Source organism: Dermochelys coriacea, chromosome 4, assembly GCF_009764565.3.
Source record: "Dermochelys coriacea isolate rDerCor1 chromosome 4, rDerCor1.pri.v4, whole genome shotgun sequence".
Taxonomy (NCBI): Eukaryota; Metazoa; Chordata; order Testudines; family Dermochelyidae; genus Dermochelys; species Dermochelys coriacea.
In genome coordinates this window covers 127,323,182-127,340,055 of record NC_050071.1, presented here as the reverse complement: position 1 = coordinate 127,340,055, position 16,874 = coordinate 127,323,182, and the positions used below count along the sequence as shown (strand labels likewise).

Genomic DNA, 16,874 nt, shown 5'->3' with positions numbered 1-16,874 from the left:
GCAGTCCTTCCTAACAACTTGGGAGGGGAGGGGAGTTAGGGAGAGGCTGATAAAATCTTTTACTGATTACCCTATAGCAACTGTAAGGTTTGATAGTTCTCATGTTTCTATATAGGTTGATGACTCACATTTTATTGTGTACACAATACACAAAAGAGTAATGGAACACTGAACTTTTAACGCCACGTTGAAGAAAACTGCCAATTTTTACAGTAAATATTTTAAACAAATGTCTACATTGATTTAAGCTTATTTTCCCATTAGTGGGTGGTTTTGGTTTTGGTTTTTTTAAGTACTACTGAGTGCGTGAGGAGGAAAATATTCCTTTGTAAGTGTAAAAGGACACATAATAAAATTAAAATTGCAGGCTACCCATAACTAAAAATATCTGGTCTTGCCACTGTGAGTGATAGTCACCCTCAATTTTGATTGAACATCAAGAAAGAGAAGTTAATTGTACGCAATTTATGCCTTATTAAGGCGTTTACTCTACTATTTGTGTTATGAATACATGCTCATTTAGTGGACTTGGGGTAAATTCTAGTAAATAGGAACTTACATTTTAACCCTCCACAACCCAGCCATCAAAAAAGTACCAAATATGTAGAGCACTGCAATCTAGAAGCTTGAGCTTGATCTTTTGCTTGATGCTTTCACGATGAAATATTTTAACAGACACATTAAAATAGTAATCTTCTTAGTTGTGTTTCACTCTAGATGTGTCTGCATTACAGTGAGTGAACTGATCCTTAATTATACTTCCATTAGTTTTAAAAAAAACCACTTTTGGATTAAAAAAAAAAGTGCTATAAAATTTTTCATCACCCAGATTAATCTGAATCCTTCCCACAATATCAGACATTGCTTAGGGCATGAGCAAGGCACTGCCATCTCTGTCTAGCCTGGGTCACACTTTGCATGTGTCCCATCTGTCAAGTCCCATGAGTTTTCACTTCTCTGCTTGGCATAGGATTTCTTTCAGTTGGCTCCTTTTTACATGTACCTCCTGCTGCCCAATAGCATGCCTGCAATAGCAGACACTTTGGCTTTATTCTTAATACATGTACCAGATATTCCATCCTCTTTTCTGGATAACTTTGGAGATAGGAAATTGTTGAACTTGCTAACAAATCTTGATCAAATGAGAGCTAAAGAATGTGAGAACATAAAGATTATGATGTGGCAGATATTTGTGAGATTCTTTACGTATGAGAGGTTCATGAAACATGGTTATGAGACATAATTATTAAGGTTTCAGAGTAGCAGCCGTGTTAGTCTGTATTTGCAAAAAGAAAAGGAGTACTTGTGGCACCTTAGAGACTAACAAATTTTTCTTTTTGCATGATTATTAAGCTTTTCTCCACCTTCAGAATGACTTCCATCTACCATCCTGCCATAAGTGGCAGCACGACTATTGTTTCATAGCAGCAGCCCACATGAGGCACTTGGAGGTTTTGGTGCAGAGTGGGATATAGGGGTATTGTTACTGACTACATATGAGACTGATGAGGTTGGAGAGAAGCTTTGATGGAATTGGATTGTTGGAGAGATTACTTTGTGGAAGTGGTTAATAGTCGTGTTTGGGTGAGTGTTTCGTTAGGTCTTTGCAGTCTGCCCCCAAGTTGGTAGCTGTGTCCTTTCAGTGACTATGGGCAAGTCTACACTGCAAAATTAAGTTGACTTGACTTACAGCCACTGTAGTAATTAAATCATTTTTGCATGTTCACACTATGCTGCTTGTGACAGCAGGGCAAATCCTCACCTGAGCACATATATTGATTTAACAGTCAGTGAAGGGCATTGTGGGGACGGCTTCTGAAAGGCAGCAACAGTTGATGTAAGCAACGCAGTATCTACATCTTACTACATCAACCTAGGCACTATGCCTCTTGCTGAGATGGTTTGTGGAAGTAAGCAAGTTATGTGAAATTGTGTTGTGGACATAGTGAAAAGCTGATGTTTGATTTTAGTTCTGTTAGCTCTGGTCTACACTTCAAAGTTATGTCTTTTCAGAGTTGTGACCCAACTCTGTACGCATCTACACTAAAATGTAGCTTCCACCGATGTTACACCCCACTGTACCGACTTAATAACTCCACCTCCGTGAGAGGTGCTTAAGTCGATATAGTTAGGTCGATTCAGTGTTAGTGTAGACACAATGTTGCTTACATTGACTCTTGCTGCTTTTCAGAAGCCATCCCATGATGCCTCACACTGACAGTTAAATCAGTGCAAGCGCTCCTGGTGAGGATGCTCACCGTCGACATTCAAAACTAGATTTGGCTGAGAGTGTCTGTTATGTTAGTATCCCAGGAAGGTGGTAGGATGCCTTTAGTATTGGTATAGACTGTAGATTGCCTTGTTACCCTAAGTGGGCTGATTAAGTCCATCACCGTAGTTGCATGGTTGATCCTTTCTGGTGGTGCCAGTGTTTATGCACATGACTGTTGTATTTCAGGGTCTATGCTGATTTCCTATTAGCTTCTGGGTTGAGTTTAAGGTATAAAAACCCAAATAGTTTAGCACTTGCCCTCTGCTGTTTTGATATTGAAATATTTCATAGATTACAAAGCCAGGAGGTACCATTTGTGGCCATCTAGTCTGACCACCTGTATAACACAGCCTATAGAGTTTCCCCAAAATAATTCTTAGAGAATATCTTTAATTAAAAAAAAAATTCAGAGAAGGTCTTGTGCTAACATTGCTCTGGCTTAAAGAAAAAGAAGACTGGGAATGAGGAAGGCATTTTCCATGTGAGGATTCTGGAACATTCTGACCCTCTTTGATGCAGCAGAGGCTATGTTAATCTTTAAAGCACACTTCACAACTCATCTCTCAAGTTTTTGGGAATGCTTTTTGATGATGTTTCTTTGGGGAGCAACTAGTATTGCTGTATTTTATGAATTTTACATTTTGTAGTTTGTATTTTTTTATTGTTAAAGCATATAGAGCAGAGTTAGGTACCCTGAAAGGAATCAAAACTTAACAGCTCCTGAATGTTTTGTTTAAAAACGATCAATTTGAGCCATCTGTAATGTGAACGTACTAAGAGGTGAAAAAATGGGAATACAAAACGGTTTAAATACTGCTCATACAAATTAAAAATGTGATTATCTTAAACATGGTCAGTGTGTCAGATAATTTAATCCAGGATGGAAATGGTTCTGTATTGCCACAAACTCCAAATACTGTCTGTCTCAAACTCATTTTTTAGTAAATAGCTGCTGCTAGCAGTGCACGCAGAAATTTCATTTTCAGCTTAAAACTACATGAAACTAATTATTTTAATTGATTACTTTTCTCAGAGAAACAAAGTTTCCTTTAACTATTTAAATGCTGAGATTTTTAAAACTGCTAAACAAAATTCTTCAGTGTTTTGAAATGGGGAAAAATCCTTTTAATATGTGAGTATAGATGTAAAACACACATATATAGTCCTAGAGGATTAAAAGGACATTGTCAAACTATGTTTTTGTCTTTAAAATTACCATTTTTAATCAATTATTTGTAAAACCCTACAGCCTTTCTGACCTCAATTATAAGAAATTTCCTATTATCCAAATCAGGATCATCTCTCTTACATCAGCTAACATTAAAATTCATTCAGTTATCCAAAATTTTATCTGAACATATTCGAAGAAACACCTTTTCCCCTTCTCCTCCCTCTCTTCCCAATGCAATATATGGATTTGAGCCTTTGTGTAAAACTTTAGAAGTTTGAAATAAAATGTCCTTGCCTACCAATTTTGTCTTTCTGCATTTAGCAAACTGCCCCCTCACCCAAGTTTCCAGGACCACAGAAACTCTCTACAATCCAAATGATCATATTTACAACATACTTACAACAGTTATAGTAGGTAAACATTTTGGGCCTTATAGTGGAGACATCTCTTAGCTATTTGAAAGCATTTACCAGTTTTAGCAGTCTTCCCTGTAAAGCAAACATCTCATACAGGTAGAAGTTGCAAATAGGTAGAAATATTTTAAGTGTGAACACTGTAGATAAGCTAAGATAATATATGGATATCTGGGTTTAAAAAATGTTTTTTTTTCCCTAATTTTTCAAAGATGATTTAAACAATCCGGCCTAGGGATCACCCTGCTCTAGGGAGCCAGCTGTGTCACCAGATGTAGAGAATGTACCCTAAAGAATAGGGGGGTTTTTTGGTTTTTTTTTTTTAAATTCCAGTTACATCTGTGAGATGAGCTTGCAAGTTTTTTCCTGTCACTGTATTTCACAAGGTTAAATTTGAACATCTGTACCATAGATATCGAATGGGCTTTAATTCCTGTTTTTGGAATAGGACTAAAGCATTTAGGAAGTCAGCTGGATGTTTTGTAGCTATTGGGGTCAGCATAAAGGGCCATTTCATTTTCATGCAATGTCTCCAAGAGAATTCATTTGTGTATTGAAATATGTTAGCTAGGATGACAAGTACCAGACGTCTTCAGCTTTGCTTTAGTGTAGGGCTAAAGTGGCATTGATAGCCTGTCTCCATAACATTTTCATTGTAGAAATCTTCAGGAATGCTGCACTACTCTTTTGACTTGGCTTCTGGGTCTGATGCTTACTTCAAGAGGACAGTTTTGCAGTCCTTTTTTATTTAGAAGTCTTCACAACATGCTCTTCACAACTGCTCTTCTGGGGTGAGGGAGGAATTGCTTGCTTGCTAGACTCCTGCTGGTAGGAATATTCAGAGGCCACCCTGAAAAAAGGGGAAAAATGTTATTTACCATAGTAAAGGTGATTCTGAGAGTGTTGCCTCTGCATATTCACACTACAGGCCTACCTACTTTTCCCTTTTCCTTGGAGCTGTGCACTCATGAGACCGAGATTTAGTGGAGCGAGTCAAGGTAGCTAGGGATGTCCTCACATATTCTAGGCGGGGCACCAAAGTTCAGTTTTTATGAAGTGATGTTTCTGCTGTACCAGTGGGGCAGTGCTTTTTCTGCAAGGTATCGAAAGTTCAGCAGCACTGATTATGAGTCTAATAAGTGTGAATTTGCTGACAACATTCTTCAAAGAAGCACAGTTACTAACGTGTTTTCTATGCCTTAGACAACATATTGACCATTCATGTGCATATGGTACAATCTGTTGACCTTTGACTAGTTATAATAGAAAATTTGGTTCTAAAATGGCATGCAGCAAGATCTTGAGATTTTTATCTACGGTATTTGTTTAGTCTGTGAAAACAATGATTAGTCTTTTTTATAGGGCATCCACCAACACATAACTTTAGTTTTTTAAGAAAATTTACTTTTGTGATGGCAAAGCATATAGTCTGACACAGTCTTAGTCTAGAATTCCATCTTCATATTTCCTTTAGTAACTTTCTCTCACAAAACTGATTACACTCAGCCATTTTCCTCTGTGAATTTGATAGATTTAATGCATACATTTAATCTTCAGATCTCGGATGGTCAAGGGGATGAGCGATCAGAGTCACCCTATGAAAGTGCAGATGAGACTCAGACAGAAGCATCTATATCATCCAAAAAATCTGAGCGAGGAGCAGCAGCAAAAAAGGAATATGTGTGTCAGGTGAGAGACATTAGTTAGTCATTTGTTACTGTTGGGTTTTCTCTCTAGAAACATTTTTTTTTTAAAGATACAAAACTGAGACTGGAAGTAGGGTTTTGGGGACTCGGGGGGAGTTAATGCTTCATCCAAGCCTGGGTTATTTACATCTCTTCAGGGAGGAATAGTTTAGTGATATGAGCACTAGACTAGAAGACGGGGATTGTTGAATTCTAGTTTATTGCTCTGTTTGACCATGGGCAAATCATGTAGCCTTTCCACTTTAGTTTCCATAACTGCAAAACAAACATCATTCCTTTCTCAAAGGAGGGCAGGTAACTAGTTAGTGTTAGATTGTAAACCCTACAGCTCAGAGACTTGTCTCTGTGTGTGTATTTGTAAAGTGTCAGTGACTACCACAGAGAGACCCGGATTATGGCCTCTGGGCACTACTGTGATATGAATAACACTTTAATGATGGTATTGGTATGGTCAGGCTTTTTTTAAAAAAATTAAATGCTGCTAGCAGTATTAAAAAAAAAAGATCATTTTTTGTGAAATGAGGTAACGTACATCAGGGAATATCTGGTTTGTATTCAAGGGCCAAACAAGCAAATTCTCTCTCTCTCTCTCACACTCTTTACGTATAGTAATAATGAAATTACATTTATTTTAAAATGCTGAGGTGACTAATCTCTTAAACTGTGCTGTCATTAGAGCGTGGTAGTTTTTAGTAGTTCTTCGAGTGCTTGCTCATGTAGATTCCATTTTAGGTGTGTGCGTGCCCACGTGCACAGTTATTGGCAATTTCTGCCTTAGCAGTATCTGTTGGGCTGGCTGTGGCGCTCCCATGTGGTGCAATATCAGGTGCTGCCAGCCCTGTGCCCTCTCAGTTCCTTCTTACTGCCCGTTAAGGTTGGTTGGAGCACCTTGTCTTGCTTCGCAAGAGCAGCAGCGTTTGTCCATTGACTGGTTTAGTGGTTGTTGTACGTAGTTTAATAGTCAGTAAGTTGATAGTGTGTGTTAGTCAACAGAGTCCCACTTGGGACTTTACCCTGAGCGGGGCATGCCCTGCTCCCCCAGCTTCAAGCTGTGTGCATCATGCAGCAGGCCAGTGCCAATCAGCAATCCGCACAATAGCTGTCTTAAGCATCTGGGTAAAGGCTACAGGAAAGACAGGTGTACCATCTTTCACCTGCGGACCTAGAAAGAGCAGGATATTCTCTTGAGGTCATTATTGATAGAGGCTGCTCGTCATCCGGCATCGGAACCCTCCACCACAGCACCCACGCCCAACGCTTCGGCCTTGGCGTGCATCACCGGCGTGTTCCATTTTGCCTGTGCCGAAGAACAGGCTGAAGAAGCCCTTCAGCACCAAAGGAGAGAGGGGCCACGGGCAAAGGACATATCAGGTCATGCACCAGTGATGGGGTCTTCGGTGTCCGAAGTGGTCCCAGTGGCTAAGGAGAAAGGCCGACCGGCTCCGCAGTGACTGAAATGGCTCCGCTCATGGCACCAAAGGGGAAAACCACTGGGTTGCTGCAGCATAGACTGGTGTAACACCCTAAGTTGCCGGATCGCAGGTGCAAGTCCCTGTCGCTGTGACCTCGAGACCCGGCACAGCAGCCTGTCTTGCCAGCCAGAAGGCCTAGATCTCTATCAATATCCCCTCCTACTAGGCAAGGGACTCTGGTCTTGTGGCGTGGCTCTCTATACTGACGACCCTCTGGCCATAGGTCTCCTAGATGCCGAACACCCTCTCCCAGAAGGTCTCCTTGTTGTTGGCCTCCATCCTGGAGGTCTCATTCGGGATCTCGGCATCATTCGTGCTCGCCTTGGTACCATTCCTCTGGCAGGCGGCGTTACTCCTGTTTCCCCTGTCGATTGCCTACCAGGCTCAGTAGGCAGATCTAGGCCTCAACGGACCCGCCATGGTCACCGGAGGGACAGTAGTCAGGGTCGGACTGTGATTTTAGTCTGTTGTCGAGACGTGGCGACTTTCCTCCAACGCAGGAGAGCAAGGTGGCTCCGGCCATGGTTCCAACACAGCAGGGGCTGTGCCTCCCCCATCCCCCCAAGTTACCATACTGGAACCCGTGGGAGGTGTCGATGATGCCGCTCCAGTACTCCCAGCCCCTCCTGGCTGCATCGGGCCAGCTGAGGTACTGCCAGTGCCGCAATCGGAACACGGTTCCACTGTGGAAGCAGAGCCCGCACACCCATACCCTGGCATTGAGGGTGCCCTCCCCCGACAAGAGAGGGGGTGACACCATCCTTCAGGCGACACAATCGTCCTCATCATCCCCAAATGAGGTGGTGGCCAGACCCTCCCATACCAGAAGTCCCCCGGACGATTTTAAGGAGCACCAGGCCCTCTTTGAACGGGTGCCTGAAAATCTAGGTCTGCAGATTGAGAAAGTCACTGAGGAGGCAGACAATCTCTTCAGTGTCATCTCAGCCACCACACTGGCAAAAATTGCATTGCCGGTTCACCCAGGTGTGCTCAAAATAACCAAATTGGTGTGGCAAACCCCTCATCTATTCTGCCGATGTGAAAGAAAATGGAAAAGAAATACTATGTCCTTGCAAAGGGCTTAGAGTATCTATACACTCATACCCACGCATCATCGTTAGTCGTGTCTGTGGTGAATGAAAAGGACAGGCAGGGTCACCCCTGCGGAACGCCAAAAAATTAGGCCAAAAGACTCGACTTATTCAGCAGGAAAGTTTATTCGACAGCCACCTTACAGTTAGGGTCTCTAACCACCATGCCCTGCTGGGACGTTATAACTTTAAGCTCTGGTTTCAGAGTAGCAGCCGTGTTAGTCTGTATTCGCAAAAAGAAAAGGAGTACTTGTGGCACCTTAGAGACTAACAAATTTATTAGAGCATAAGCTTTCGTGAGCTACAGCTCACTTCATCGGATGCATCTCTAAGGTGCCACAAGTACTCCTTTTCTTTTTAAGCTCTGGGACTCCCTTAATAAGTTCACGAAGGCCCTTCCACAGGATTGTGTCCAAGAGTTTGCCGCATTGGTGAGCAAAGGCATGGTGGTAGACCGGGGAGTCTTCCAGGTGGCCTGGGATGCAATGGATTCGGCTACTAGGGTGGTCTTGTTGGCAGTGGCCATGAGACGTAGCTCCTGGTTGCAGGCTTCTGGACTGTCCCAAGAGATGCAGACCACAATCAAGGACCTGCAGTTCAAGGGTTTGGTGCTCTTTTCTGAGCTAACTGACTCTAGGCTCCATGGGCTCAAGGACTCCCGAGCCACCCTCTAATCCCTGGGCTTGCACACCCGTCAGCAGTCCAGGAAGCCGTTCCATCCTCTGCCTCTTCCGACGCAGTCTAGGTCCTGGAGGGCTCCCAGGTGAAAGGACAAAGGGTCTAAGAGGCTACACCTTGCAGTTTATAGCCAACCATCCCTCCCACCCTCCTTTGCCATTCCTCTTCAGGGACCCTTCTCACAAGCAACTCATTCAGGAGGTCGACAACCTCAACCAACGTCAGAGAACTCGGGGCTGTTTGACTAGCCTGCCAAGCCTTCTGCCTCATATACAAGACAGCATGGTTCAGGTCCTGACAGACAACATGGTTACGGTGTTCTTTATCAACAGGCAGTCTGCCCTTTGCCAGGAAGCCTTCTGGCTCTGGGACTTCTGCCTACATCACAACATCCATCTGATAGCTACTCACCTTCCAGGGTCCAAGAATGCTTTGGCAGATCGCTTCAGCAGGACGTTCTCGTCTCACCACGAATGGTCCCTTCGTCTGGAGGTGGTCAGTTCCATCTTCCGCAGGTGGGGAACTCCCTGGGTGGACCTGTTCGTGTCCAGACAAAACAGGAAATGCCACATTGTCATCTCAACTGGGGGCATGGACAGAGGAGCCCTGTTGGACACTTTTCTGCTCACGTGGTCGGAGGCTCTGATGTAAGTCTTCCCTCCGGTGCCATTGCTACCCAAGGGTCCTCATGAAAATCAAACAGGACAGGGTCATACTCAGTGTCAGTGTGGCTGTGCCATCATCTGCTGGACCTCTCAGTGGTGACCTCATTCCAGCTATCGCTCAGGTTGGACTTGTTGTCCCAGAACCATGGCAGTCTTCTGCACCCAATCTGGCGGTGTTATATCTGACCGGTTGGCTGCTGCATGGCTAAACGCACAGGAGCAGCAGTGCTCGCCTGAGGTTTAATGCGTTCTGTTGGGAAATAGGAAGTCCTCCACCAGAGCGAAAAACCTGGCCAAGTGGAAACGATTCACCTGCTGGATTGCAGACAGGTGTTCATCCCGAGTGGGTTTCGTTGCAGCTTATTCTGGACTACATTCTGTACCTTAAATTCCAGGGCTCGTCCCTCTCATCGATCAAGGTCCATCTAGTGGCCATCTTGGCCTTCCACCCGCCATTTGAGGGCAGGTCAGTTTTTGCTCAGGATATCACGGCCAGATTCCTTAAGGGCCTAGAGTGCCTCTACCAGCATGTCACGGACCCCGTCCTTCCGTGGAACTTGAATCTGGTGCTGTCACAGTTTGCAGGTCCTCCCTTTGAGCTGCTGGCTTTCTGCTCCCTCCTCCTCCTCCTCTCCTGGAAGGTTGCATTCTTGGTTGCGGTGATGTCGGTCCACCAAGTATCCGAGATTCGGGGGTGTTTACCTTGGAGCTATCTTACATGGTCTTGCACACAGTCCAACTAAGGCCGCACCTGGCGTTGCTTCCCAAGGTAGTCTTATTCGCGTTTCATTTCGAGCCAGGACGTTTATTACCAGTCTTCTTTCCGAAGCCACATAGGTCCAAGGAAGAGCACAGGCTACGTGCCCTAGACATCAGAAGGGGCTCTGCCTTCTATATTGACCAGTCCAAGCCGTTCCATAAGTCGACGCAGTTATTCGTCATTGTGGCCGACAGAATGAAAGGTCACCCTGTGTCCACTCAAAGAATAGCTATTCTTGCAGATCCCTGCCTGCATTCACTTCTGCTATGACCAAGTGAAGGTGCCAGCCCCTGCGATTGTCACCACCCACTCAACCAGGGCACAGGCCTCTTCGGCAGCCTTTCTGGCCCATGTGCCTATCCAGGACATCTGTAGAGTGGCCACCTGGTCATCTGTCCACACATTAACGTCCCATTTATGCACTGACCCAGTAGGCCCGGGATGATACTGGCTTCGGTAGGGCAGTACTGCAAGCTGCTAAGCTGTGAACTCCGAGCCCACATCCATGGATACTGCTTGTGAGTCACCTAAAATGGAATCTACATGAGCAAGCACTCAAAGAAAAAACAATTACCTGCCTTTTCATAAATGTTGTTCTTTGAGATGTATTGCTCATGTCCATTCCATTTCCCACCCTCCTACCTCTCTGTCGGAGTTGCCGGCAAGAGGGAACTGAGAGGACATAGGGCCAGCAGTGCCTGATATACCAACAAATGGGAGCACCACTCATATTGGCCCTACAGATACCGCTAAGGCAGAAATCTCTGAGAACTGTGCATGTGGGCGTGCACACACCTAAAATTAAATGTTTCAGAGTAGCAGCAGTGTTAGTCTGTATCCGCAAAAAGAACAGGAGTACTTGTGGCACCTTAGAGACTAACAAATTTATTAGAGCATAAGCTTTCATGAGCTACAGCGCACTTCATCAGATGCCCGCCGCTCTCCTGCTGGTAATAGCTCACCTTTCCTGATCACTCTTGTTACACTCTATTTGATAACACCCATTGTTTCATGTTCTCTGTGTATATAAAATCTCTCCACTGTATGCATCTGATGAAGTGAGCTGTAGCTCATGAAAGCTTATGCTCTAATAAATTTGTTAGTCTCTAAGGTGCACAAGTACTCCTTTTCTTTTTGCTAAAATGGAATGGACATGAGCAACACATCTCGGAGAACAACAGTTACGGAAAGGTAGGTAATCGCTTTTTATTCATGTGCCAATGCTGACAGTTCAGGCATGGAAGTATCACAAGGCCTACCATGTTAAGTTAATGATTCCTGGTAAGGAGAAAATAAGGTTGCTTTTAACCTTACTTAGTCTGCAATTTCAACATGTAGAAAAACTGTTTAAAATCTTTTTGTTCTTATTAGATTGAATCTACATTATTTAGCGCTCTGTGTGTGTGTGTCTAGATGGCATACGTGTAAATATTTTGTCTTTACTAAATACATCCTAAATATTTGTAGGAATGGAAAAAACATTTCTGCTTGGAAACTAGATAATCTGCTGGTTGTAGAATTGTCTTTTCCTCCACTTCAGATAGGAAGAGTGAGAGGAGATGTGGGTGGGAGAAATAATGAAGAAAATAATTAATCCAATATGCGTATTTTTAACGCTCAATACTTTTCTGATTTAAAAGCTGTGTGAAAAACCAGGTGATCTCCTGCTGTGTGAAGGCCTATGCTTTGGAGCTTTTCATGTAAGCTGCCTTGGGCTCCCTGGAAGACCAGCAGGAAAATTTGTTTGTCGTGAATGTACATCAGGCAAGTCTTGTCCACTTCTATTAATAAAAAGCCATAGTAGTCATATCATTTGTTCTAACAAATCTTGTTAGCTCAGAGTATGTATATCTGAAGGAACCATTTTTCTCCTGGAGCCAGGCAGGATGACCTTATCATTAATTTTGTCTCTTCGTGTATGTGCTAGAAACCCAGCATTTTGAGATGAAACTATGTGCACCCTGAGCTAGTTTAGCATCTGCAGTGCATAATCCTTACACTTGCAGAATACTTGTCGTCATATGTAATTCCAGAAGACTCAAAACCTGTGGAGGGCATAAGAAGTCCTACAATCAGGTAAAAGAAGTAGGTTCAACAATTCCTGGGTTTTTTTTTTTGTTTGTTTGTTTTTTTGGTCTGTTTTTCCCCTTAATCTTCTCATTTTTCAATCTCCTCTTCATCCTATAAAAAGCCTAACTGTACTTCTTGCTATTAATCTTTGTTGCTTTTTCTCCTGTAATAACTACGGCTGGTTTATAATACTTAAACATGACTTAAAAATTATTATAGTCCTGTTGCATCTTCAAACAGAAAACATACCGAACCTTGTTGAAGAAAACTGTGAAGCATAATGAAGTTTTCAAGACCTGGTTTTCAAGTGGCACAGAAATAAGCTTCATAAACTTTCTCACATTGTAGGCTGATCTTGGCTTCTGCAGAATCACAGACAACCAATGTTATTGACTTCATTGTTAAAAAGAATTGCCCTTATTGTACTCCTGTGGTAGTAAGAGGTTCGTTAAATAAGAACATGTAAGCAAGTCAGTGATTGAGGAATTGGAGTTTAACTGTGTAAAATTTAAACAGTAATTGATTTATATTGTGGTTATATTTGATTTGATTTGTTTTGGGATGGGTTGATTAGAAGCCCTTCAATTCTCAAAGTTATAAAGTAACATGTTCCCCCCCCCCACCAGCCAAATATAGCCTAAGTACAGAAACTCAAGTAAGAAATAGGATGTTACTTTTCTTACTTTTATTTTTAGGTGTTCACACGTGTTTTGTGTGTAAGGAGAGAAAGACAGATGTGAAACGCTGTATTGTATCCCAGTGCGGTAAATTCTATCATGAAGCTTGTGTGAGAAAATTTCATCTTACTGTGTTTGAGAACAGAGGTTTTAGATGTCCTCTCCACAGCTGTGTGAGCTGTCATGTTACTAACCCCTCAAATCCAAGAATATCAAAAGGTATTCCTTCATTTTTTTCAGAATTTTTTCATGAACTTTTGAGTTGCTATTGTTTAGCTCCAACTAGCATTGTTGTACATAAAGAATGAAAGGTACCTCTGCCAATTGAGCTATTAATCTTGTTCAACTCATTGAACGTACTTTATTATAGTGATGTGGTAGGAGAACTCTGGTTATAATTAAAGAGGCAGTTTCACTCAAAGCCCTAGTTATAGTTTTCTGAAAGAAAATTATTTTCAGATTTATGTATTTCATGATGGATCCCTGATCAAAGGTAATTTTTTTCCTAAGTTGAGTAAAATTCCATATGGCTACTTCTTCTTTATGTACTTATTTTATGTATAACAATAAAAACTTAGGGCTGTCAAGTCATTAAAAAAATTGATTGCATGATTAATCACACTGTTAAATAATACAGTGGTCACAAACCGGTTGATCATGATTGACTGGTCGATCCTGGAGACTCCCAGTCGATCGCTATCTCCAGCCACTAAAAGTCCAGCGATGTAGTGGGGCTCCCTTCCTGCCCTGGCCCCACGCTGCTCCTGGAAGCGGCCAGCATGCCTCTGCAGCCCCAGGGGAGGAGGGGGAAGGGGTCTCCATGCACTACTCCTTCCTGTAAGCACCACCCCTGCAGCTCCCATTGGCCAGGAATGGGAAACTGTAGCCAATGGGAGCTGCAGGGGCAGTGCCTGCAGAGGGGCAAGGTGCGGAGCCACAGACATGGCCCATCCCATTTCCCTCACATACACACCCAGGGATTGTAGGGGCACGTTGGCCCCTTCTGAGAGCAGCGTGGGGCTGGGACAAGCAGGGAATCTGCCTTAGCCCTGCTGTGCCGCCAATCGGGATCCGCTCAAGGTCAGTGCCATCCGGCGGGAGCCTGCACGCAAAACCCCTGCCCCAGCCCTGACCTTCCTCCCAGAGCCAGGATCCCATACCCTCTCCTGCACCCCAACTCTCTGCCCCAGCTCAGAGTGCCCTCCTGCACCCAAACTCCCTCCTAGAGCTTGTACCCCTCACTCCCTCCTGCACCCCAACACCCTCCCCCAGGCTCAGTAAAACAGAGCAGGAGACATACAATTCTCCCCCCAAGGAGTTCAGTCACAAATTCAATTAACGCATTATTTTTTTAACAAGTGTCATCCACATGGAAGCATGTCCTCTGGAATGGTTGCCAAAGCATGAAGGTGGATACAAATGTTTAGCATAACTTGTAGCTGGCATTGCAAGGTATTTATGTGCCAAAGTGCCATGCAAACGCATGTTCTCAGTTTCAGATGATGTAAATAAGCAGCCAGCATTACCTCCCCTAAATGTAAACAAACTTGTTTGTCTTAGCGGTTGGCTAAACAAGAAGTAGGACTGAGTGGACTTGTAGGCTCTAAAGTTTTACATTATTTTGTTTTTGAGTGCAGTTATGTGACCAAAAAAAATCTACATTTGTAAGTTGCACTTTCACGATAAAGAGATTGCACTACAGTACTTGTATGAGGTGAATTGAAAAGTACTATTTCTTTTATCATTTTTACAGTACAAATATTTGTAATAAAAATAGTAATGTAAAGTGAGCACTGTCAACTTTGTATTCTGTGTTGTAATTGAAATCAATATATTTGAAAATATAGAAAAATATCCAAAAATATTTAATACATTTTAGTCGGTATACTATTGTTTAACAGTGCGATTAAAACTGCGATTAATCACGATTAAGTTTTTTTAGTTAATCGCATGAGTTAACTGTGGTTAATCAACTGCCCTAATAAAAATGTGTTTTTTTCACCTTGATAATTCAGAACAACTCAAGAAGGAGTGTGTGCTATGTGTAAAGTAGAAAAATGGTTGGAAAAAATGTTAAAATAGACTGAAATGCCATAAGGCACCTATGTAGTATACCACTTCTTTACTGCTTCAGGCCCCATTCCTTCAGCACTTGCATATGTAGTCTTGTTAATGTTAGCTGGACTACTCCTGCAAATGAGTACTTACGTGAGTAAGAGTAGCAGAATTTGCCCTTTAGTATGTGCCAATTGCAGATCTCCATACACATATTCAATATGGAGTGTATTATCTGGAAAACTACATGTAGAAGTACACACATAATTATCTGTCATTATAAGTATTCTTACTTGTGCCTTGTCAAGTTGTGCCAGTCATGTATCAAAATAAATACTGAAAGTTAGACATCTCTTTCCTAAACAGCCTAGAAATTAGATACGACAGATATGGGAGAGTGCAACTGAGAGAGCGTTGGGAATATTTATATAAATAATATAGTGCAATTAAATGCTTAATTTGGAGACCCTTTGGTGAAGCTCTTCACATTAGAAAGTTACAGTGCCTTTAATTCAGTGTGGGATCTCTTCTTCCTTAAAAGCAAAACTCAGTGCAGAAAACCTTCATTAATTCAATATTCTGATTGAATTTAAATGCACAGTTTTTAAAGATATGGTGTTCATTACATTTTTATGTATGTTTATAGGCTACATTGTGCAGTAATAAAACACATTTTTTTGCATGATATCTGCAGACCAATTAAATCGCTAGTTAAGAAAGATAACATAGAAGTATTCTTCTTTTACTAGGCAAAATGATGCGGTGTATTCGCTGTCCTGTCGCTTACCATGCTGGCGATGTTTGCATTGCTGCAGGGTGTGCAGTGATCACTTCCAACAGCATCGTTTGTACCAATCATTTCACTGCCATGAAAGGAAAAAGTCATCATGCACACATCAATGTGAGCTGGTGCTTTGTGTGCTCAAAAGGTAAATAGATATACAAATCTTTTTTATTATTTTTCTAAAAGTATAATCAACATCTAAATATTCATTTTTCACTTTAATGTATTTTATTAAGATATTTAAAGAAAAACACCAGACACATGGTGTAACTTCAGATTTCTTCAAAGTGTTGTTGAAGGTGTTGGAGTATCTTGTTAGCTGCAGGTGTCATGAAGTTTTTTGGGTTTTTTTACTTCCACTTTGTCCAACTACCCTTTGATTTAATTGTTAGGCAGAGAAGCTTAATGAGTGCAGCCAGTGTGCACAATGCTGATTACAACATGGAGGAAGCAAACTACCACACCTGATGACAAATTAAGTAAACACTGTGGAAGCTTGTTAAGCCACAGTTTGCTTAACTTCCTACTTGAAAATTCATGCACACTGTGACAGGATGCAACCTGGAAATGTGGTATGTCTCACCAACCTCGGCTTCCTCTCACACTGTGATGCTGTGACAACCTGCACACCTCCTCAGGTACTACACTTAACACAGACGTCCAAAGGCAGGGACACACGCAGCTGCATTACATGAATACTTACTAGCCACTCATGAATCAAAAATAGAGAGTCTCCAGCCAATTCCCCACACCTCCCAAGCCCTACGACCCAAGAACATAAGAATGGCCATACCGGGTCAGACCAAAAGTCCATCCAGCCCACTGCTGACGGTGGCCAATGCCAGGTGCCCCAGAGGGAGTGAACCTAATAGGTAATGTTCAAGTGATCTCTCTCCTGCCATCCATCTCCACCTCTGACAAACAGAGGCTAGGGACACCATTCCTTACACATCCTGGCTAATAGCTATTTATGGATTTAACCTCCATGAATTTATCTAGTTCTGTTTTTAAACCCTATTAAAGTCCAGAGCTGTACCATCTTGCCCTGGTCAGAAGGCTG

General features: G+C 42.5%; 1 protein-coding gene across 7 annotated transcripts in view; it reads left to right on the top strand.

Annotated features, from left to right (window-relative positions):
- NSD2 (nuclear receptor binding SET domain protein 2) overlaps window positions 1–16,874 on the top strand; it is a 151,983-nt gene that overhangs the window by 97,090 nt on the left and 38,019 nt on the right. For 6 of the 7 annotated variants that reach the window (XM_038400406.2, XM_038400412.2, XM_043512593.1 and 3 more), the window contains 4 exons: window positions 5,414–5,545; window positions 11,869–11,992; window positions 12,994–13,194; window positions 15,780–15,959. In XM_038400406.2, the coding sequence (XP_038256334.1) occupies window positions 5,414–5,545; window positions 11,869–11,992; window positions 12,994–13,194; window positions 15,780–15,959 (637 nt within the window). Of the gene's footprint in view, window positions 1–5,413; window positions 5,944–11,868; window positions 11,993–12,993; window positions 13,195–15,779; window positions 15,960–16,874 lie in introns of those variants that run through there. The other variant, XM_043512595.1, reaches the window with a different exon arrangement.